The sequence below is a fragment of the Cibotium barometz genome, chromosome 59 (genome assembly GCF_041138505.1).
Source record: "Cibotium barometz isolate CiBa-2024 chromosome 59, ASM4113850v1, whole genome shotgun sequence".
Lineage (NCBI taxonomy): Eukaryota > Viridiplantae > Streptophyta > Polypodiopsida > Cyatheales > Cibotiaceae > Cibotium > Cibotium barometz.
In genome coordinates, this window is record NC_141104.1 from 10780352 (window position 1) to 10805183 (window position 24832).

Genomic DNA, 24832 nt, shown 5'->3' on the forward strand with positions numbered 1-24832 from the left:
TCAGTTGTGAGGGTGCACTCAAACTCTAATAGATGAAGATCCACTCCTCCCAGGCAATGCATTCCTTAAAGGTGTGGCATGTGGAAAGGCAGCGCTTGTAAATAAAGAGCACATCTATCTTGCCTCCTACTAGAGTGTGTTGAAGCTCCTCTCACACACTCAGCTTGTGGTTGTGGTTGCCTGCGTCACCTGGTCCACAAGGCACCTTCCAGGAGATGATGCTCATGACCAAGGGGAGAGATTTTGGGCTTGATTTGAGTCACCCCTCAGTTTGGGAGGATTTCACCAACGGTTTCAATGGGGGGTAGTGGTCATCTAGATGCAAGCATAGATGATTGAGGTGGAAGTGTGCTTTCGAAGGTGGTGTTCCTAGTTAAAGAGCACATCCTACCAGCCTACGTTGAAGCTCCTCTCGAACCATCATCTTGCAGCTGTGTTTGCGCACCCCACCTAGTCCATTCACATACCAGGAGATGATGTGCATGCTAGGGGAAGGGATTTTGATTTTGGGCTCTTTTCAAGTCCCCCTCGAGAGGATTTTGTCAAAACAGCAATGATTCGACCTAATTACAAATGCGTACGCACTTGATCTGCTTGCGGAAACTAATTTTATAAATTTTGAGTTTTTATGGAATTTTTTTTTATAGTGAAGATGTATTTATATGCCAGGCAATCCCAAAAGGCATGCTTGAAATCCTCGATGGCTGCTTTGCATCTTGGGCATATCCCTGAGGCCATATTTCTGATCACTAGCTTACAGCTTAATGGAAGAGCCCCAACCATTAGCTTACAGCTTAATGGAAGAGCCCCAACCATGATTCTCCACAAAAAAGTCTGAGCATGTGTTGGCAGTTTGGATCCCCAAATTCTTCTGCATCTGGACTCCCACCGGCCAAGCTACTTTCCATATTGTATTGAAATGTTTAAAATCTGTCTTCTCTTGCATTAACATCTCATAAAACTTGGCAGTTGATTCCCGACCAAGGAGAAGTCCATCTATCCACCCCCAATCTTTGATCCACCTTTCCGTGAGCTGAGAAGTATTGATAGTTAGCGTCTTGAGCTTACCAATAATTACATGCAGATGATTCTTATCAAATCTTGAGCATGCCAACAACACCATGTTTACTATTACTACCCTTGAATGAAAGGGAAGATATACATTATCCCAAGCTCTAAATTTGGCTATGAGTTTGTCCATAAGCCAGTCCGCTATGTCTTTACCTGAGACATCCACTCCCATGGGGCATCCCAAATGTCTAAAGATCTGGCCTTTGTTCACAACTTGGCAACCCCATCTAGTTACATCAAAGGATTCATCCTCGGTTAAATTGATTAACCTTGACTTGTGAATGTTACATTTGAAGCCAGATGCATCTACAAAGACTTGTACAATTGCCAAAGCCTTTCTAACATTTTCATTGGATGCCTCCAAGAGGAGAAGTGAGTCATCAGCAAAGCATTGAATCACCATCTACAGTTCATCATTCACTTGTAGACCTTTTATTTGATTTTCAATACTGCCAACTCAAGAGCTAGAATCAAAGGATGAGAAATTACAGCAAATAACAATGGAGCAAGTGGGCAGCCCTGTCTGACCGATCTTTTAAGGTTGAATGAGCCAGCCACAAAGCCATTGAACATAAGACTTGACTCAGCACCAAAGCTGAGCACATAAATAATGTTTGAGATTAAGGGTCCAAAACCCAACTTGGCAAGCACTCTACTAAGAAATGACCAATGGACTCTATTCATAGGCTTTCTCTAGGTCCAATTGTAGCATGATGCATTTTTGCTTCTTCTTCTTCCCTAATAGGGTTGCATATATGTTGTCCATTATGGATCTCCCCTTACTTTATCTATGATTTTATACAAGACTGTAAGCATGGTGATTGGCCTTCAATGTGAAAAACATTCGCAGGCCACCTGTGTGATATGCAGCGGAAGTCTTTGTATTGGTTGATCCTGTCACACACTATGCTCACACCGTCTTCTGTATCCTGAGTTTCGTGAGTTTAGCAATCCATTTCATTTACTTCAAACTTTAAAGAGATGAGAGAGAGATATGAACACTGTACACCAGATTGGGTCCCGAATTACCCACTGAAGGGCCCCCTATCCCGATAACGAGATAGTATTTGCTTTATTACTTTAGAGAGAAAGACTTTGGACTGTAGATAAGCCAAACGCAAGATCTCGGAGGATCGGAGTAAGGCTGATCTGTACACTGCTGTAGAAACACCTCGATGACTTGATCTTGAGCCTATGCACTCCTCCCAAGGGCATGAGGAAGGGCTGCACACCTGAGGCTCAAAGAAGAAGAAGGTGGACTGTTCTACACACTGTTAGAATGCTGAAAACACATATGAATGCTGAGTTACCTTCACCAGATGACTGCTGAATGTGCTGATGATGCAGAGAAGGCTGGACACTGATGCAAACAACTGTTTCAATGCTGGAAACTGTTGTAAACTGTTGCTTCAAGGCTGGATTCTGCTGTAGACAGAAACGCTGAGGGCTGGAGAGGACTGTGGACTGAAACGCAGCAGCAACAGATGACTGTAGGGCTGGAAACTGTACGGCTGGAGCAAACGCAGCACTGCTGCTGTGCTGGACCAGAAAACGCAGGTATACAGGCTGAATGCTACTGGTTTTCAGGCGTGGAACTGAGCTGAGTCTGGGGCTGAACTATGGCATGAACTGATGCTGAATTCAGGCTGATTAGAGGCTGAGGACAAACACCTAGGGCTGGACTGAAGCTATGGTTCTCAAGGGCTGGAGAAGAAAGCTTATGGGCACTAGGGCATGGATTAGTCTTATGCTGAGAGCAAGAGAGAGAGGAGAGCTCTTAGCACAATGAAGACTGAATGAGCAAAAGAGGCTCTAGGCATGCCTATTTATACTAACTGGGAGTTGGTCATTTAATAAAGTTAATATTTATAAATGCCCAATAATGCAAATAATGATAAATAAATACTAATAAATATGGGAAAAATACCAGATAAATCCCAGTAAATTCCCTAAGGCTTTGGGGATGTTCTAAATGATGCACAGGCATATGTATGCATATTATGCAAGATGCAGAGTGCTTTCTGATGCAAACCCTAAGGCTTCTACTGACTCTACATGCCTGAATGATTCTCTCCAAGTGGGTTAAGGGACTTGACTGACTGACTGACCCACTAAGGCTGAGGAATGACCTACGTAGCTCGTGCCTGACTTATCCTGGACTGAGGATGTACAATGGGGTCACGGCATACGACAAATATCATCCTATTGGGTTCTAAAACTGTACAAATGTTGCACTTCTGATGATGAGCCATCTTGTCACCATGCACTGAGTGCAGAGTGCATGTGACAACCTGTTTAGGAATCAGCTTGATTAGCCCTTCCTTCACACTTTTCTATAATTGTTGATACTTGAAGGCCTTATTCACTATGTAGGTGACTGGAACCTTGAGATATGACCAAAACTCGAGGAAAAACTCCACAGTAAGGCTATCCCAGCCAGGGGATTTATCCTTCCCCATTGCTTTCAAAGCATCCAAGCATTCATCTTCCTGGATATTCCTCTCAATCCATTTGGCTTGGTCCATCTCCACCACTGCCTGAGGGATAATGTCCAGAAGCCAATTTTCAACAAAGAATCTTTCCGTGGACTCATCCTCCTTCAGGCGAGTATCCCCAAGGAATGTGGTCCAGTCAACAGCCAATTCCTTGGGGTCTGAGATCATTTTACCATTGCTATCCCTGGCCTTGGATATGTATTCTCTATCCCTCTTCTCTTTGAGAGTTTTGAAGAAGAATTTCGAGGGGGTTTGAGCTTGACCAAAGTACAGCTTTCTTGATAATAATCTCCCTTTTTGAGCTCTCCTGTTTTCTATCTCCTCCCACATATTTTTACATTTGATAAAATCTCTCAACTCTGCTTGTGACAGGGGTCTGGACTGTCTAATCAAAATCAAAGCATCCCATTCCTCCTACAGTGCCTCTTGTTCTTTTCTCCTCATTGCTGCCATGTCCTTTCCCACTTTTCTGATTAAGCATTGCATCTCTCCCACAAATTTATCCCATGCTTGGGCATCGTGATAAGCCCTTAAGTCTAACCTTGTAATTGCACCTCTAGTTCCATCCACAAAGGCATCTTCCCTGATGAGAGAATTATTAACAATGAGTTTCCTCTTATGAAAAGGCAATCTATCCTCAGCCCAGCAATTATTGCTCTCCCAAACCCACCTCAGGGGAAAGTGATCAGAAGAGGTGGTTGCGTGGTCAACCCATGCCTTAAAGGTGTGAGGGATCCATTCTGCATCCTTGTTGAAATAAACTCTGTCAACCCTGGAAGAGCTAGATATATATTGCAAGCTGAAATATGTATGTCCCAGTGAAGAACTCCAATCCCCAAGGTCCCAGGCATCCACCAGCCTCTTTTGCATAATAAGCTCTTCCCATTTGATTTTCTCCGAACCCATAACTACATTGTTGGAACCTAACAGATCCCTCTGTCTGACCACCATCTTAAAGTCCCCAGCCATGATCCATGCTTTCTGATTGTCAAGACCACAAATCCATTCCCACATCTCCTTTCTTTCTTTAGATGAGTGTGCTCCGTACACATTAATCAGCAAGAATTGTTCTTCTCCCTAGGACACTTTAATAACCAAGATTCTGCCCGAGGGATGGTTAGCTATCATTGTGGGGTTCCATGAGTTATGTACTACTGTCATCATCCCACTGTAACCATGCTCCAACCCCCCGTAAAAAATCTTCATTCTCTTGAATCTCTGCTTCCTCTTAGCTTTCTTACCATAGAGTTTATGCTCCTGCAACATACAAGCATCCAGCCCCCATTCATTTATGTGATCCCAAAATGCATCCCGCTTATGTCTAGCATTCAATCCTTTCACATTCCAAGAGCATCCTGATAGTCCCATGCACTTTATTGTGGTTGAGAGTCCCATACTCTCTCATCTCCCTCTTCAGAATCTCTCAGGACCTCCGTGCTATGAAGTACCTTTCCTGACATCTGTACATCACGTTTTGAGGGCACGTCCTGCATATCAAACTCCTCCTGACCAAGGATTTCAAATGCATTCCTCACATAGATAGGGGGGGCTGAAACAGTTCTGTTTTTTATAATTCCCCTGTTGAAGATCTCATGCCATCTATCTTCTTGACTCTCCTGGACCATTTTCTCTAAGTGGGGCTGAGAATTATCCAACATCTTTGCTTTGCCTTTCTGTTCTCCTATCTTGCCAATATCCCTGCTGGATGATGGAACCTCAGAATTAAGCAAAGAGGTCTTTTTTCTCTGGTAGTACACCTGCTCTAAGGTCGGAGATTGTGTTGTCTTATGTTGTTCAGAATTTTCCCTTCCCTTGTTCATTTGTCCTTGCTCTAGAGTTAAGTGCTTGCTTTGCCCAGCCTGCACTTGACTAGCCTGCACTTGCCCAGCCTGTAATTGTTCTTTTGCTTTCATGCAATCCCTGGCAAAATGACCAAATTTCCCACAATGGAAACAAGCCCCTGCAAATGAACCAAAATGTAAGCTAATTTTTAGCTTACCATATTGACCCAGGTTTATATTCATTTCTGAGGGGGTGGGAACCTCTGTATCCCAAGTAATGCAAACCTTGTTTGAGCCCTTTCCAAGGGATGGATTAGAGGGAACAAACAAGGGTCTTCCAAGTGCTTTCACAAAATCTCCAATAGAGGACCATAGCCAAGGTGGTAGGTCCACAACTTCCACCCAGACCGGACATGCATTGATGAGCCCATTATCCACATTGAAGCATGGGTCCCATGGTAAAACATGGATAAAGCTTTTCATAAAAAAACAACGGGGCCTTGGCAAGCACCTTGGGAACCCAAGTGGGATCAGCTAGAAGGACATTGTAGTACACTTTTTTTAGATAGAACATCTCTCTAACCACAAGAGCTTGTAGAATCTCCTTTTCCAACTAGCCCTTAATCTCATGTCTGGAAAGAACCTTCCCTGTACAGTATAGCATTAACCCACATGAGGCAAAGAGTGCTACTTGTCTGTCCACGAATTCAGAAGAAACTGAGACTTCTACTGAGTTTGCAAAAGATTCTCCTCTATTTCCCTCTACGTGTTGAACTTCTGACCTGCCTTTTTCTTGTAGAGATTGATACATTCTCTTCTTAGCCCACTCAATACTTTGACAAGCCATGGCATCAAGTCCAAGAGAATCCATAACAGTTTTATTACCTCCATTCACCTTATTAATGGCCTGTTTGACCCCTAGCAGAGGCATCTTGTCCTGAACATCAGCCCATTCCTTCATCTGCATATCTTCACCATTTACTGGAGATGGCATTAGGCCTGTCATGATAGGTAACTTTCCCACTTCTGTCAGATTGCACTGCATGCTTACCGGTAGAGGTACAGGCGATTTTCCACCTTCACGACTGTGTGACCTAATCAGTTCATGACGAGGCGAACTTACCTCTTCTTGACTGTGTGACCTAATCAGCTCATGACCAATTCGCTCTCTCGACTGTGTGAGCTTCCTCCATCTCGTCTGCAAATAGCGTCATGATCAAGACAGGCCGATTTTTCTTCTTCATCGCTGCATAAGATGTCGAGATCTTCATCACTGGTGGATAGCCCTGCTTCAGATCGACTCTTATCTCCCCCTTGCATCTTTTCAGCAAGTGCCTTGATCGCTAATGCAGATAGCTTTCTCCCCTTCTTTTTTTTAATCGCGACCATCTCAGCGCTTTTTCGAAGCCCACAACTGTTTTTATGGATTTTTCAGTCTTTTTTGTAATGTTTTTGTATTTTTCAAGATTTTTGACAAGAAGCAAATACCTGATAGAGACTCCAAAATGAGGCGTATGTTCACCGAATGAGCCCAAGAAATTCCGAGTGCGGCAGTAAGCTGAAGCTCAGGATCTTCTTGAAAAGTAAGACCAGCTTCCTCATTGTGGCTTGCACTGGTGACTAGAAGAAAAACACAATATACAAACAAACCTAAAAAATTTTACCAATGATAAATCATAAAGGATAAAGCATCAAAAAATGAACATTGGAAAAAGTGAATGTGCTCTTAAAAGCAGATACTTGGGACCCTAGGTGTTTGCAACAAAAATGACTTGTTGAATACCTTCAGAAGTGAAACCCATATCTAAACCTCTGTTACTTGCACTCGTCCTGACTTGATTTGTAACCACAATAGGAATACGGAAAGACTCTGCTATATACCTGGAATCCTCCCATGAATAGACAATGACCATCCAGGTTAATATGCACATTACTAATAATGAAGATGTGGAACACTGTCTATATATTGTTTACACACAGAAATGACTAGCATGCCTGTTTCAACTCTCCAAGTCGAGCACATCCAAGGTGTGAGTACTTGTTACATACTTGTATGCTACCTATCAGCAGACGGCGTGAGTACCTGGACTATATATGTACACCACCATCCAAACCGTGTATTGTGGGCATTGGGTGGCTGACATACGGCTAATTTCTAAATAGGGTATCCATAAATTGAGAGAGAGAGAGAGAGAGAGAGAGCGATGCTCATAGGTCCGTTCCTTTGAAAGACAGGGAGAAATGAAATGATATATTAAGGTCTCTAAGAGGCCATAGTGGCCTATGAGACCAAAACTGAGAGTACAGCTGAAGTTGGTATCACATCAAAGAGAACAACTAAATGAGACTAAAAAGTACAATAAACTGATTGTCCTACAGTTATAAGAACAGAACTGTAAGACTCCGAGATGATACTGAGTAGAAAATACTGGAAAATACTAAAAAATGTATATCAGGTAGATCCATGTATGCTGATCAGTTGAAGTGTTGCCCTCTCCTTAGATCAAGTATCTCCGCCATGGGGCTGTCTAGAACGGAGAGGTCGTAGAAGCGAGGTAGGCGCCTCCGATGCCGAGCAATAATGGCTCTGATCTGGCGATGGTGACGATGCCGTGGTCGGGATCCTGGTGGGCGTGGCCGACGAGCACGACATAAGATAACTGCTCTATCAGTGGTGACTCCTTGGGAGCGTGGTCGGTGCCCTGATGGCCCAATGGAGGAGGTATCACGAGGTGTGTGGGCTGGGTTGCTGGTGCTGGTGCCGAAAAAATCTGTCAGGGTCCTCTGTCTAGGTACATCATGGCTCGGCCTCCTGTTTGCCAAGAGGGTCTCTCTGCGTCTCCTAAGCTCAAGTAGAAACAATCCTAGGCATCTCTGATCCTCAAACTCCATGATCCTGCGTAACGGCCCAAAACCCTCTTGGAAGAGGCAGTGATATCTCCCTTGGATCTCATAATAGACTGTACATCGGCAAATGTTATCTCTACCTCCTGGTAGCATAGCTGACAAATGCGGTCATCCACGATCTGATGCACATATTGCCCTGTCTCAATCCGTAGCTGGTGTGATGAGGTCTGGGTCTGTCCAATGGCACAACGTATCCCATGTGATAGGTGTACATCCATGTATGCCGGGCGGGTGATAAAATCATCCGGTGAGAGGTGTAGAAAATGGCTCTTGTAATGAGCCATTTTCGTGCCCAAAGACTCAAGGGGGCTAGTCCATGTCCTCTCTGTGTCCACTCTGATGATATCCATCCTGATCACGCGGTTTTGCTCTTCGCGAATGAGATCCAAAAATGGACAATCCAGACTGTACTGAAAGGGTGGTAGTGTCTCTATCCGCAAACCATGTAGGTCAAACCATGATCTCATCTGAGCGTACCAACAATGAGTATCTCCATCCTCTGCCAACTGTATGGATGAGGTCAATGCCAATCGGGAGTACCTCTGCTGAGGGAGCTCCCATAGCCGCTGTAAAAAGGTAACTGCCTGGAATAGGGCCTTGGTTACTACTGGTGGGGCACCCAGCTCAACCCGAACAATCTCGTGTGGTACTGATGATTTGCTCCGAATCGTGCGGGCAATCATCATAATCAGTGGTCTCTCCATTTGCCTTAATCCCTCATATGTCCCTCTCTGAGATCTGTGATGTATACTGGGCCTCCAAATTGGAGCTCCGTACAGGAGGGTCGGTGTGGCAAGCGTATCAAATAGCCACAATTTAGTGCGTGGCTCCTGAAACTGTATGTGTGCACACTGCCTCTCAAGTGTCCCCCAAGGCTGCATGCCCTCGAGCTAATCTAGCTGCTGCTGCCTCCTTCAGGGAGAAACGCGGTCCTGTGAAAGTAACTCCCAAGTAGACATATGACCTGACGTACTCTACCGGCTCCCCTCGGAAAGTGAACTGAGGCTCTGATCTCGTCACCCATGCCTGTGTGGTGTTAAACACCATAACCTTGGTTTTCCCAAGGTTCACTGTCAGATCTCTATCCACACAGAAAGCCTGTAATGCATCCAGGTGTCTCTGTAATCCTTCCGGAGAGTCTAAGATTAGAACAATATCATCACCGTATAACAAGATGGGTATCAACACCCCTGCCAAGCATGCCCATGGGCCTCCCAATCTGTCTACATAATCAAAGACCGCATCAATGTACAGTCCAAAGGGGGTGGGCGATAGCGGGCATCCCTGCATCACCCCTATCGTGCTGGTCACCCTATCAGATAGTCCGCCTAGAGCTCGGACTCTGTCTGTCCCCACAGACTCATACAAAGCAGATATCCCCCACTGCATATCCTCGGGTACCTCAATGTCATGCAATCTGTGCATAAGCCTGGCACGTGGTACGGTATCGAAGGCTTTGCGGAAGTCCACAAAGCAGCAGTATATCCTTCTCTTCTGTGCCCTGCTCTCTTCAATAAGTGCCCGAAGTGTCAGTATGTGATCCAAGGTAGTAAATCCTCTCCTGAAGCCAGCCTGTCCATGTGCTCGATGACCATGTCTCTCTGCCCATGGCCCCATCGGCTCAGCTCCGACTCCAATATAGAGCCATATAATTTGGCCAAGTAATGACCAATCATTATCGTCCTGTAGTTGCCTGGTACCATGGGGTCCCCACTCTTAAAGAGTGGTACAATGATATGCTCTGTCCAGCTTGTCGGGAAACCCTCACAAATGGCACGATTAAACACATGTACGATGAGCGGAGCCAAAGTGTCTCGTGCATATGAGAAGTGCTCTCCAACTAGCCCATCATGATCCTGTGTCTTTCCATTCTGTAACCTGTCTATCGCATCTAGCACAATCCGCATAGTAAAAAAGGTGCTGCTAGGCGGTCTAGCTCCGAGTGGAGGGGGGGTGGGGGGCTGTCCTGGTGCATCATATAGCTCTCTAGCATAAGTATGCCATGCCTCAGGTGCAGTAATCGGAAAGGGCTTACAAACATGAGTAAGCCGGAACTGGGGCACAAGATGATGAAGGTAAAGCATTAATTTATAGCACAGACTTTCTCACATCCTTATTGAACTGTTTTGATAGTCACTTTTTGAGAGCAATATTCTAAATTGTGGATCTTGAGGATTTGAGCACTTGGGAACACTTGCGCATGGATACCCAGTAAGAAAGACTTCACCCAAAATTGAAAGTTAAGCTACAAATATATGTTTGCAAGAAGCAGGCCAAGTGAGTATAGCTAGTAAACTAGCCGTAACCCCACCTAGGGGAGAATATTAAAACTACAACCATGCAGAGGCTTGGAAGATATTTATGTAGGTTGAACAAGACACCATTAATTGCACGGTAATTTTCCCAGGGAAGTTAAGCTATAGAGCCCTCTTTTTTGAAAGTGTAACCCCATCAAGATTCATCATGCATAACAGCATTCGGAGAGGCAATAAAGTAATGAAGACTGCTTTAGCAGCCTGATTGCATCGTTGACGCCACTTACTTTAATGTCGCTGCCTGATGTCCCAGTAAGTTCTGCTTTTGAGATAGCCCTTCTTGTGCATACTCACTGTCGAATCACACAGAAATTAATAAAGTTAAAATAACCAAAATACACTACAATTAGCAAACAACCAAGAAAGGGAGACATGGAACATGCCTCTGCATAAGCGCCGCAATGCTATCAATGATCAGCAATTTGACTTGGTTTTCAATAAGCACTTCCTCTAACCCTTGTAAACTGGATGCATGTTTAATGCAAACTAAAAAGTATCAAAGCCATAAACAAAATCTGTGGTAATCTTCCAAAGCACAAGATGTAGCATATAATTCACTTCATCAGTCAGTTCAGCTTTCTCACAACCGTATCACAAAGTTTCTTGATCCACCTTGACACGAACTCTTCCAATGAATGGGGATGATACACCAGCACACGTGTGGCCAGCTGAACAGAGGGAAAAAGAGAATATCAATGTCACAATCATACCTCAAAACTTTCCTGAACTTGTACATCCAAGCACATAGATTACCACACATCATCCATTACAAGCACGAGAAAAAGAGAGGAGAGATTCAAGAAACTCAACACTTGCATTAGCAGTCACAGAGAAAAGATACAGCTGTAGAATTTAAAAAAAAACAAGGATTGGCCTTACCTCCTGGTTGGAAACATAGTGCGTTCAATGATGAACTAGAAAAAAATACAGTCTTCACTTGCAGGAGCCTAAAGTACAACTCAGCAGTTATATAACCTCAGCAGGATTTATCCATGTTTGACTCTCAACATCTTTGCTAATCACCACTTACTCGATTTTCATCTCATAAAACCTATATCATTTACTTTGTTTGTTGTGTCTAGTGAACATGCAAGTCTCACTTTGTCTTGATGAGTACAAACACATTCAGCCCATGAAATGTTGAGAATGTTCCCAACTCTGAGCACACACCCAGCTGCCTAATCAAAAAGTAAGTTTTTTGTTGAATGTCAATGCTCCACCCTCTTATTGTAATATAACATTCCACACATCGATTTGGTAGATTATTCTCTTGGAAACCCTGTCATTGGGTAGTGATGCACGAACAAACACCCAAATGGTTCCGGATGGTCTCACAAGCTACAAAAACCATAGCCTTGTGTGACTAGCATAATTGGCCAATGCACATGAAACGGTCTCATCAAGCCAATTTGCACATGCTACACATGACTGCGGAGGCCCCCATGGACCAAACACAGTTCAAACAAGCTATTTACCTAGTCACACTCCAGCCTATCCACTCACTAAATATCTTCTTTATTGTCTACTGCACCTGTATTAGCTTATAGCCTCCCATCTCATCTATTTGCCATCCTCAGTGCTCACGGCACAGTGCACACATGAATAGATGGGTATGTTCAAAGTCCTCAATGTCACAGCACAGTGCACACATGAATATACAGGTTAGAATATGAGCGCAACACAATGACAAGAATATTGTAAACAACACTTGTATTACTCCAAGACACTGTTACATGCCCTTCACTGTACCGTGCACACCCAGCAGTGGTCACAATGAGTAGGACGAAACATGGGCGGCGATGAACTCGACGAACAAGACCAAATGGGAAGGTTAAGGATAAAGGATGTAGGATGAAGGATGTAGGATGAAGGATGTAGGATGAAGGATGTCCTCAAGGATAGGAGAAAGGATGTCCTCAAGGATGAGTTGAGGATTCCTATGAGGTGGCGGAGTCGGTAGAATCGGTGGGATCTTGCATCCTCTATCTCTGGTAGATTCCCATCAGAGTGCCAGTACCGTGACTTCAATGCTGGTGCATGCACCTCTCATGTATCTGTTGGTGGTGCGCTCCCATTTTTGGATTGTCAACCGCGATGAGGAAGTCAGAACTGATAAATTGTTATAGAATGAAAAGATGCACTATACTGTCGATACAATATATCATGAAGGATGATAAGTACAATGATAAAAACAGTGAAAGACAGTATATACAATGATAATAAAAAACTAAAGGTCCTCTTCATGTTGGGCGAAAGCTCCGAGTGCTGGCTGATGTCGTGCTGGGTACCCGTATGGATGAAGAGGCTTGGGATCCAGTGAGGAGTGATTGGAGAGGATGGAGAGACTGTTGAAGCGTACCCAGGTCCACTCCTTGGGCTTGTAAAGAGACGAGCTCGGTGGTCTGCTATGCCACCTGATTACGTATCTCAAGCACCTCCTATGTACTATGAGAAGATGAGGTGCAGAGGTAAGTGAGCTCTGAATTTTCTTCCTGTAGGCTCTGCTCCAGAGTGGATACCTCAGTCTGAAGAGCTCGAATGGTGTCCTTGGCCTGCCGAGTGCGATCCCTCTGGCAACGGCGATCACAAGAGAGCTCAAATATGTAGCCGGTGAGGTAGGTGGAGTAGATTCAGAGATCAATAGAGAGCTCAAATATGTAGTCCATGAGGTAGGTGGAGTAGATTTGGAGATCAGCAAGAGGTTATCCAATCCCCAGACTATGGGGCGAGCTCAACAATGATGAGGCAATGACAGCTGTTCTGGAGGGTCCAGGAAACTGCAAACAAGGGAGATCACCCACAGAAATGTCTCAAGCACTACAGGCAAATAGAGAGTCTGGAAACTCGATGCGCTCAGTGCTGTCATCCCGATCTATGTGGAAGGTCACCTCATGTGGAGAACCCAAGATAGGTGTCGGTATAGAGGGCTCTCCAAATGTGATGGTAGATGAAACTGCAGGGATGGAGGTGATCACCATAGTAGTAGGAGTGTCTAGAGGGAATCTGGATGACGACCTGTTGCCCGCTTGCAGTGATGGGGAAGTGGTCAGGGTGTTAAGGCCAGGTGGCAAAGTTGTGAAGTGGATAGAACCTGCTGCTAGCAAGGAAAGAGGTGAGGTGGAGAGGGTGGAGACCACTGCAGGCGAAGATAGTGGGCGACTGGATGATGCCGCGCCACCAACAATGGAAGAAGGCGTGACTGCAGGGGTGGCGGGAGGGATGGTGCAGTGGCAGGATGAGCTTGAGAGATGTGGCAGTACCCCTTCCCCCCCTCCTACAGATACCTGCATTGCGACAAATGGAGCATAGAGTATGCATACTCCAGAGCTCGGATGGAGTGGCTCCATATGGAGGGCAAGATTCGTGCCCATGTGGCACGGCTTCCGACTATGACTACTCTCCATCAAAACCCACACCCAAGACTTCGAGTGGAGGGTAGTTCTGACAGTTCCGCCTCCCACAGACCTTAGTTATGCGGATTGTCCCATGGAACATTCAGGGTTTGGGGGCTCCACAGTGCTTTTAGAGGCGTGGTGTCCTTAGAGAGGTGCTTCACAGAGAGCAGAAGTTGGTGGACCCATTGATTCTCTTCATCCAGGAGCACCATCTTTACGCTCAATTTCAGATCTTCAGCCACGAAGAGAGGCGTCCCCCTCACACAGGGGTATGCCCAGATTTTGAGGATCAAAGCCCCACACTTGGGTGGTCTCCTGGGAAGCCACAACAGTGCGTCTTGGCAGTCTAAACCTCCTCTCTGCTCTCTGAACAGTACCCACACAATCCCTGTCATGCCAAAACCACTGTGTATGCTTCGCCCTATATGCTCTCAAGCCTACAAAAAGCATTGTGCTTGGTGAGTAACATCACTTCAATTATAACAATCCACCACATCACTTGATCATGCCATTTTCTCTCTCTTCCATATATCTCTCTAACACTTGCCCTATGCAGAAGCTCACTATGCGGTCTACACGTCGGGCATGCTAGAATGCAGAGGCCCAATCCGACGTAACTCCTCTCCGGCATGGTGGGTCTGCAGCAGCAGCCTCAGGTGGGTCCACGGGATATCCACTGTATGGGTGTCCTCCTCTTCCTCCTGGGTCCGGAAGAAACTGGTGATGGTTGGCTGGAGAGGGAGGGGTTGTGGTTGCTGGGGCCAAAGCTCTCTCAAGCAAGTGTCCCTGTGTCTGCGAAGCTTGAGCAGGAAGAGCCCTAGGCAGCGCTCGTCCAAGAAGTCAATGATCCTAGAAAGTGGGCCAAATCCCTCATGGAACAGACAGTGAAACTTCCCGTGGATCTCATATTATACTGGGCAGCAACATATGTAATGCCAGAAATTGCTACATGTGTAGCAAACCTTGATGCCCAACAATTAAAGAAGTGTATAAAATGAATTAAACAAATGCACAATTGAGAGACCCAAGAACCGATTGAACGAAACCAAGATGATGCGATGTTCTTTCATTGCGAAAGGGGGTTTTTATACAAGTTTAAGGACACCTTCACACCCATGTGCATATGGAATAACTCACACACATCCTCTCTGATCCCTAGTCTTCAAACCCATTTGCAACTCAAAAATCAAGGAAGTGACCCCTCTACAAGGGTAGGAATCCTCTGAATCTACTCAAGAAGGCAAACTCTTAAAAGGGTTGGCTGCATCAATCCACTCCCACTCACCAAGATTCCAATGAAGAAATTTGATGGGGCAAACACCATTCAGACAAAAGCGCCAAGATCCTTGAGTCATAGACCAGGGAGGGGGTCAATAGATCAATGCTTCCCTGAGCGACCCAAACTCTCACAGGATGACAATGTCTGGAACAAACTCCTAAATAATGCATATGATCAATCTCGATTCTCCATCCTTCCAAGATAGTGTAGAATACACAGTCTCCCTCTTGATCCTGGTCCGGCATGGCTAGTACCTGTAGCATATGACAGTGTCTCGAATAAACTCCTAAGTAATGCATCTCATCAATCTTGATTCTCCATCTTTCCAGGATAGTGTAGAATACACTGTACACAGTCTCCCTCCTGATCCTAATCCAGCATGGCTAGTACCTGTAGCGGTACAACTGTCATCAAGAAAGCACCCAGCCATCTGGGTGATACTCATAATGGAATGTGCCAGTAAGCACTTACGAGGGATAGTTGCGTCAATCTGCTCAATCCTCCTGTGATTTTCTCTGAGATGCTTAGTGGAGGCCTCTCTTTGATCTATAGGAATCTTCCAAGATCAACTACCGGTGTGCCTCTCTCCAAGCCTCGCCACTGCATGTAACCAAAAGCACCCACGGCTCGAGGGCAATACCCAAAAACACATGCTTAGGCAAGGCTAACGTAATCTCTTGACTTGAACATATTTGGCAATACATGACAGACTTCAAGCTAGTCATATTGAGGTTAATGGATATGAAGATCATGGTAATTGATCTTGAAAAGCCATACCGAGATGCATGGAGCAACAAGCAAAGTGTGCTAGGAAGGGAAGGAACACAACACGAAGGAAAGAAGGGGATCATGGGGCTGTGGGAAAGGGGAAGCAGGGAAAGATAAGAAGGGGCAGAAAAAAGAACAAGGTGGTCAAAAGCTGAAGAGAGACAAAATGAGACAAAGAGAAGGGGGCTTTCGATAGAGGGTGGCCTGGTTCGAGGATGGTGAAGCAACTGTCATGGACTCCTCCCCAGGAAGGGGACAGTTTTTGTCTTTAGGGGGAAAGGAGGAAGAAAAGAGGGGGTGGGGGGGCGGGGAAGTTGGTTGGGGTGTGGGGGGGAGATGAGTGTGTTGGTAGTAATGTCTAATGGCCAAATGAAGAGCGCCAACACCTAAAAAGAGCCAATCACCGAATGAAGAGCACTAACTACCTTTAAAAGGCCGTACACAAGGGTGAGCAGCGCGGTGAGCAAAGTGTACTAGGATGGGAGAGTGTAGAACACAGCACAAAAGCAAACGGGAGGGAAGGGACACAGAACTAAGGGAAAGCAAAGGGAAGCAGAGAAGGACCACACCAAGGGGCAGAAAAAAACAGGAGGCGGTCAGGAGCTGAAGAGAGGCGAAACAGGACAGAGGAGAGAAACGAGGCAGCGTGCAAGCAGAGAGCTGGGCAGCAGCTGAGAGGCAGTGAGGGATGCACAAGAGCAAAGAGGGAGGGAGGGGGAGGGGTGGTAGAGACCGGCAAGGGAGAGGTCCATGCAGGTGAGAGGGGGAGCAGTGAGCACCCTAAGTGCTGGAAAACAGGCAGCGGCAAGGGCTGGGCAATGATGTGCAGGTGTGAAGCAAGGGAGAGGTGCACTTAGGTTCCTTTTTCTTTTCTTTTCTTTATTTTTGGGGAGGGGGGATGTTTCAATTGCACATAAGGGGTGGAGGGGAGCTCCACTTCTATCCCTTTGAGCACACTCCTGTGGAATATGATACTGGCCAGGTTAGGCAGTTGCTTTTAGGAAAAGAGGGGCATACTCATTTAAAATCTGAAGCAAACAGATCCTCTTATGGTTAGACAGATTGCCACTGATTTCTATCGCCAGCTTTCTTAGCATTGAGCCTCATTCTGGTTTGAGACACAGGGCACAGACAAAGGTTTGGAATGCATTGCCACATTTGAATACTGAGGAGATGTGTGCCGTTTTGGATGCCCCTTTTTCTATCAAGAGTTCAGTCATGCTCTTCATGCATAACCTCATGGTAAGTGTCCGGGGGACGATGGTCTCTCCCCTGTTTTTTTCATTACTTTTTGGGATGAGATCGGAACAGAGATCACATCGGCTCTCCAAGAGACATGGGACACAGGTTCTATGCCTTCTTCTCTCACTGAGGGGCTTATCTTCCTTAATCCTTAAGAGTGGGGATAAGACCTTGATGGACAGTGGAGACCTATCACCTTACTTGGGACTGCATATAAGATACTTGCTAAGGCAGTGAGCATTATACTGCAGCCAATTTTGCAGGATGCCATTCATGATACTCAAAATGGATTCTTACACGGAAGGAGCATCTTTGATAACATTTTCTTGTTTTGGGAGGCCCTGGAATGGGCCAAAGCGAGTAATCAATCTTTAAGCATTCTGCTTTTGGATTTTGAGAAGGCTTATGATAAAGTGGATTGGGACTTCCGTGAGGGTACTCTTAGCCATACGGGTTTCTCTCAGAGATGGATCAAGGGACTCGGGGAGTTTCATGCATGTATCATGATGCCCACAGTAGTGTGCTCGCTTGTGGTGATAGAGGAGAGCGGTTTCAGATCTCTCGCTCAGTACAGTAGGGATGCCCTTTAGCCCCATGATTATATATGATGGTCATAGAGGCCATGAGCATCTTCCTCCACTCCACTGCTGGTATTTCTGGATTGAGGTTGCCTCTTCGTAGTCAGGAGGAGCTGGTTGACTCTAAGTTAGCTAATGACACAGCAATGTTCTTGGAGGCCTCACACATATGTTTATGTTCCTTCTGGGTGGCACTGGAAGAGTTTTGTTTTGCAAGGGCCCTAATTAATTGGCACAAATCTCTTGGTTTTTGGATTAGTGACTCGCCGAGAGTTGCTTGGGGTGCAGAGCTTGGTTTTACTTGGATCAGCAGAGGATGCACTACTAGATACTTAGGATGTCAAGATGGGGTTGATATTTCTCCTGCACAGCAGTTGCTCCGATACTTATGAGTATTCAGAAGAATCTTCTTCATTGGAGTTCCAGGAGATTGGATCTAACCTCCAGAGCATCGGTGGCTAATCAGGTATTGCTTGCCTCGGCTTGGTTTATTGCCTCTTGTCAGTGCTTCCCTCGTGCGTGCATTGGTCAATTGCGGAGGTTGATCCGCAATTTTCTTTGGTCGGGTTTGGATGGCACCACAGACACACGTGCCAAGGTAGCTTGGCTCACAGTTATTCCACCCAGACGAGAGGGGGGGCTGAATATTATTGATCTGGATGTTCAGTGCAAGGCGTTGCTTTGCAAACTAGTGGTTAGAGGTCTCCTACCACGCACTGAGCCTTGGAAGCATTTTTTCTTATCTCAAATTTCTGGATGTACGCCCTGTGCTAGGAGAGATTGGCTGCCCAGCACACAGTTTTTGTTCACAAAGGCACATATCAAGGCACCATCTTCCCCTCTTAATATAGCCATTGTTAGAGCATGAGACCCTTCTTGCAACAGAGGCTCCCTAGGTCTTTGGATAAGGCTAATCGAAAACCTATTATGTGGAACAAGTTCATTAGGGATGAGGCCGGTTGGTGCATCTCATTACATGCAGTGGTCAGGATGGGAGAGATGTGCATATAGAGTTCTTGCTTGGAAGACCTTCAAGAGTCTTGCGGTGGATCGGAGAGCTGCATCCATTCAGCAACTTAGGAGCTCTCGCATACATATTGATCAGATTGATGCAACTATACCGCATGAGTGGCTCTTTGGGATCTTTCATGGAGATTATCATCTGAGATGTCTAGGAGTTTTTTCTAGGATAGGTGTACCCTTGTAAGTCATTGCTATCCCGAGCCAGGAGGCTACAGATTAAATCATCTATTCTATCGTGTCTCCATGGAGATTGAGGAGATGTAGCATGGTGGGGATCATCACAGACACCAGACTCAGTCCAGTGAGGATTGTTGGTCGTTCAGGGAAGCATTGGTTCATTGATCCTCCTCCTCAGATTGATGCAACTATACCGCATGAGTGGCTCTTTGGGATCTTTCATGGAGATTATCATCTGAGATGTCTAGGAGTTTTTTCTAGGATAGGTGTACCCTTGTAAGTCATTGCTATCCCGAGCCAGGAGGCTACAAATTAAATCATCTATTCTATCGTGTCTCCATGGAGATTGAGGAGATGTAGCATGGTGGGGATCATCACAGACACCAGACTCAGTCCAGTGAGGATTGTTGGTCGTTCAGGGAAGCATTGGTTCATTGATCCTCCTCCTCAGATAGTGACTCATGGCTCTTGGTGTTTGTGGCTATATGGTGGCAGTCCTATCAGATATCTTCATTGGGATCCAAGTGAGTGGGAGTGGATTGATGCTTCCAATCCATTGAAAAGCCTTCCCTTTTTCAGTTTCACGGTCCGCAATGCCAGACTTCTCATCACTCAACAGATGCATAGGATCCCTACTCTCAAGCCACATTGGGAGAGTTTAACATCACTCCACTGCTACAGCGCATATTGGCATAGGCTTTGGCATTCATACAAAAAGAGCCAAATCTCTCATTTCTTTACATGGTGGTCTCCCCACCAATCAATGGAGACCGGTTTTCAGTGTAGCACCTACCTGCCCGAGATGTGCAGCAAATTCTCAGACTACTGTACATTGTTTATGGGGATGCAGCACTGCACAACGTATTTGGGGTTCTATAGCCCAACTTATGGCCAAATTGAGTGGATGTGCCATGTATGTTACTTGGGGGACAGTTGCTTGGCTTTCCGAATCTGGCCCGCAGCTTTTCTACGAGGGCAGTGATACAGACATTGCTATTTTCATTCATAGAGGCATTGCCCAGCATGGTTTGTTGCAGGATGTCCCTCACTCACATTATACACCCCACAGACAGAGGATTGACACCAGTTGGGAGATTGTTGCCAGTATTACAACATGACAAATCCAGAGAGCTAGATGCAGGGAGGCTATTGAGTGTGTCAAGATTTTTGAGTCTCAATGCATTAGCACTATATGGGGTGATATCATCCATACTCTCATGGCTACTTGGGCTCATATTCAAAGGTCCTCTCGTTCCGTGCACAACGCGTTGTATTTATGCGGGAGTGGAACCATGCCAGTTTCTTTTCTTCTAGTACCACAGGTCTTTCATGGCACCATGATGCTCCTCAGTGTTTGAGATCACCTTATATATTGGGGTGATTCTATTCTATTCCAGCTCATAGTCGTGATTGTTGTATGCCTTTTTTCATACTTAATAGAAGCCTCTTTCCTGGGGAAAAAAAAAAAAAGACACTAAAGCAAACAAACTAAGTAGTTTATTTCTATCAAATACACAAAGAATTCTGACAAGAGAAGCTTCATTTCCTCACGAAGTTCATAAAGCATAAGTGCATTATATTTTTCCATGCTACACAGCAAATTATTGAGTACCTTCCTCAATGTGTTGTTATTGTTAAAGATGTGGGGATATCTAGAACGACCAATTTCTGCCATCCTGAAATTTGGAAAAGAAAAAGTTAATTTGATACCAGCAATGCTAAACAACAAAAAGGCATTCTCCTAATCTCACAGGAACTTTTTCCAGTCTTGTATGCAGCCTTTAAACGGGCAGCAACCTTCCAGAGTGGAACTTGCGTTCAGTATCAAAGTACATCACGTTGCCATCAAGTCCACCATGCTCTTTTGGTAGGGCTGCAATTACACACAGCATAAGGCACAACTGCACAGAACAAAAATCGGGTTACACGATCTCGTTGGCACTATTGAATGGATATAAAAATTTCAAAGCAAAAACATTCGATATATCCATTCAGCACTTGTATGTTTGAAAGCACACCAGCTGAAGAAATGTATTACCTCCATACTTCGTACAACCCAAAAGCAAAGTTGTCCACCAAAATTTAGTAGCTTCAAACTAGACTGGCTGGAGGCTACCCATCCTTATCTACCCTAAAGAGATGGTTGTTTCACACCCATTTCAGTATCTCAATCCAAAGCCACTCCCTATTAACTGCCTCATCCTCTTGTAAGCAGTGATGATGCGCCAATTTGATTAAAAAGCTTCGTTAGCCAGAGTAAAGATAGTTGAGAGCCTACATTAAGTGAATGACATGTTCCTTAACTCTCTCTCTCTCTCTCTCTCTCTCTCTCTCCAGCCCACTCTGCCCCCCCTCCCGCCAGCAACCCCTTCTGCACCAGCCCCCTCTGCGCCAACCCCCCCTCCTGCCCTCTCTCCCGCCAGCCCCCCTGCCCTCTCTCTCTCTCTTCGCCCTTCGTCAGGCCCCCAAGGCAGCCACCCGCCGCTGCTCTGCTGTGCACCCTGCCCGCTAGTCTCTTCGCCCTTCGTCAGGCCTCTCTCTCACTGATTCGCTTCATTGTTCGCCGCCGCCTCGCTATGCTGGCCCACCTCCCTCTCCGCTAGGCTCAGTGCCCCCCCTTCCGCGCCCTTTTCGGACCCACCCTTGCTCAGGCCCCCAAGGCAGCAACATAACTCTCTCTCTCTCTCTCTCTCTCTCTCTCTCTCTCTCTCTCTCTCAGATCCACCAATTGTTGTAACCTTTTTGGTCTCATAGGTCATTTTGGCCCTTTGAAGACATTAATATATCATTTCATTTCATTTCTCCTCCCTACCTGTGGGAAGGACTGCAAAGTAATCTGGAGGAATGGCCCCGAGTCTCCAAGAGAAACTCGAGGCCCTTGAGACGGCAATGAAGGCACTAATCAAGGAGAACAAGAAGGCATCTGATTCCAACCTCAATGAGGTGGAGAACAAACTACACCGGCACATCATGGCCCTCGAAGCACGGGTCACGGACCTTGAACAAGAGAACACGGCACTCAAGGTGGAGGTGAGTACTCGCATTGAAAGTGGAACTGGTATCCGTCAAGAACACCGAGAAGGAAGAAGGGGAGATCAATGAGAACACTCTCATGGCCATCAAAGAAGAGATCTCCAAGGAGATCACAAAGGACATGGAGGGAAAACTCGAAGCCAAGCAGTCAGGATGGGTTGAGGTGGTGAAGAAGAACATCCGCAAAGAAGTGAGGGAGGAGACTCAAAGGGAAGAACATCAAATCATTCACACCACCATTGAGGAGGAGAAGATGAGGCATGCCCGCCGCCTCAACATTCGAGTCACAGGTATAGCCGAGACACCCAACTCCACTCCCGAGAAAGATGGACAGCTTCTATGCATGAAGCTAGGCTACAGGGAAGAGGACCCTCTCCCCTTCACCAAAGCATGGAGAGCCGGGAAAGACTCAACACGCAAGCGAACCCTCATCCTACAGTTTGCAGGAGAGACGAAGAGGGTCACCTTCATGAGGAAGAGGGTCATACTACGAGGTTTAGAGGGAGCTCCTATTTTCTTGGATGATGATCTCACGAGGATGCAGCTTGAACATAGAAGAGCTTGCATGCCACGAGTCTTACACGCGAGGAGAGAAGGCAAGAAGGCCTTCTATCGAGATGGTCGGGTCATCATTGATGGCCGGCCCATGGATTAGCGGTTTGGGGCCTATGGGACACATACCAGGCCACTGACAGAGATACACATGGCAGTATGGAACTGTAATGGTTCACTATGGGTGCAGCGTGGAGGACTAGAGCATGTTATGGTGGGGAGAGACATCATACTTCTGACAGAGACACATCAAAGGGCTACCTCGAGTAGAGGGATTCCAGTGGGAGTCAGCATACAGGAGGACCACACGCCAGGGTACCTCGAGAGAGTCGAGGGGAGTAGCAGTTCTATTCAGACGGGAGCTACAGGGGAGACTGAGAGTGGTAGCATAGGATCCAGAGGCCAGATACATGTGGATCAGTTTACAGCTCTCACAGGACAGGGTTATATACATAGCCCTATGTTACTTTCCTCCATCACGATCCTCCTATGTCATTACAGAGGACATGCCACGGGAGGAGGAGACAGGAGCCTCGCCATACACTTGTCTGTCAAAGGAGATTATGCATTATTCTACACTAGGGGAAGTATTTCTTACAGGCGACTTCAATGCCCACACACAGAGCAGACAGTGTGAAGTGTATGACTATGATGACATGGAGATCCTCCACCCTGTGGATCCAGAGGAGATAGGGGCTAGTCGGGCATCAAAGGACACTGCACCAGACAGAGGACATTATAGGGACCACTTACTAGAGTTGGGAGTCAGGCATCGTCTCTTTATTTATAACGGGATGCTACAGTGGCCGGGATCAGGAGGGCTGACATGCTTCCCACATGGGGGTCATACACGGACCGGAGGCACGGTGGTAGACTACATTATGGGGTCTTTGGAGGCATCATAGCTTGTCACCTCATCCTCCATTCCACCTCGTCCTATTGGGGCAGATCATACATACTTGGCATTTTCACTAGCCGGATCACCAGTATCACCAGCCCCCCACATACCGACGCCACACTACCATCTACTTCACACATGACATGGCAGACATATACACTGGCAAAGTAGAGGATGGGCTCCTACTCATGGATCCCCTCGCACCTATGGATACCATTACAGCCCAGCTGGCATCACTCCTACACACAGCTACATTACAGAGCTTCCCACATCATGTCCACTCATGAAAGCCTACGAGATCTGGGACTATGCCCCAAAACAGATGGTATGATGACGAGTGCAGAGCCCTATACTCACGGCTCCGCATACAGAGAGCCTTGGGAGCCATCACAGAGCAGGAGTCGAGGAGAGAGATGAGGAGACTTACTCGCCGCAAAAGGCGGGCCTTCGCAAAGATACAGGAGCTAGAGATCTTTCATTTCTTCATGAGTAGAGATAGCCCTATCTCATGGCGGCACTTCAGAGAGCCCCGGACACCGACACCTATTGCAGACCCACAAACATGGCACACATATGCAGAGGGCCTATACTACGCCCCACAGCAGCCACCACAGGAGCCTCGACCTACCATAGCTAGCTTCTCTACCCACTCGATGGCAAAGGAAGCTATCCGCCGCCTACAGCATGGACGGGTCGCCGACCATATGGGCCTGCAGGGTGAGCATCTCATATATGCAGTAGATTCTTTGGCTCCTTTTCTTGCACACCTGTTTAACAAGGCACTAGCAGAGGGTTTGCCTACAGAGTGGACGATGCACACCATTGTGCCGATTCACAAAACAAGGGATATGCTCGATCCGAGCAACTACAGGACGGTTATGGTTGGCCACGTGTTGGCCAAACTCTATGGTGCACTGTTGGAGCAAGAGCTTAGCTTATATGCTGAGCGAGCAGGTTTACGCTCATCAGGGCAGGCAGGCTTCAAGAGAGCTTTCTCTACCACTGACCATGTATTCACTTTGAGATGTATGATTGATCAGGCCAGAGTGAGGAAGAGAAAGTTCTATTGCTGCTTTGTGGATTGCCGCAAGGCATTTGACACAGTACCACGAGAGAGGCTCTTTCAGCGCCTGCAGTCTCTTGGCATACAAGCAGATATGACATGGGGCATCTATGCATTATATGAGCAGGTTTTTGGGCGAGTCAGATGTCCAGGAGGTATGTTCGAGACTATTGCTAGCACCATTGGTCTGAAGCAAGGATGCCCACTTTCCCCCACGCTATTTGGGTTATACATTGATGAGGTGGCTGACTTCAT

General features: G+C 46.2%; 1 protein-coding gene across 4 annotated transcripts in view; it reads right to left on the minus strand.

Annotated features, from left to right (window-relative positions):
• The window catches only part of RAD51B (DNA repair (Rad51) family protein), a 108703-nt gene that overhangs the window by 16870 nt on the left and 67001 nt on the right, over positions 1 to 24832 (minus strand). For 2 of the 4 annotated variants that reach the window (XM_086793196.1, XM_086793193.1), the window contains exons 4-10: positions 20829 to 20932; positions 20648 to 20707; positions 11154 to 11237; positions 10953 to 11033; positions 10797 to 10862; positions 7131 to 7228; positions 6836 to 6967 (exon numbers count right to left, since the gene is read on the minus strand). In XM_086793196.1, coding sequence (XP_086649322.1) covers positions 6836 to 6967; positions 7131 to 7228; positions 10797 to 10862; positions 10953 to 11033; positions 11154 to 11237; positions 20648 to 20707; positions 20829 to 20932 — 625 coding nt within the window. Of the gene's footprint in view, positions 1 to 6835; positions 6968 to 7130; positions 7229 to 10796; positions 10863 to 10952; positions 11034 to 11153; positions 11238 to 20643; positions 20708 to 20828; positions 20933 to 24832 lie in introns of all 4 variants that reach the window. The other 2 variants (XM_086793194.1, XM_086793195.1) reach the window with 2 other exon arrangements.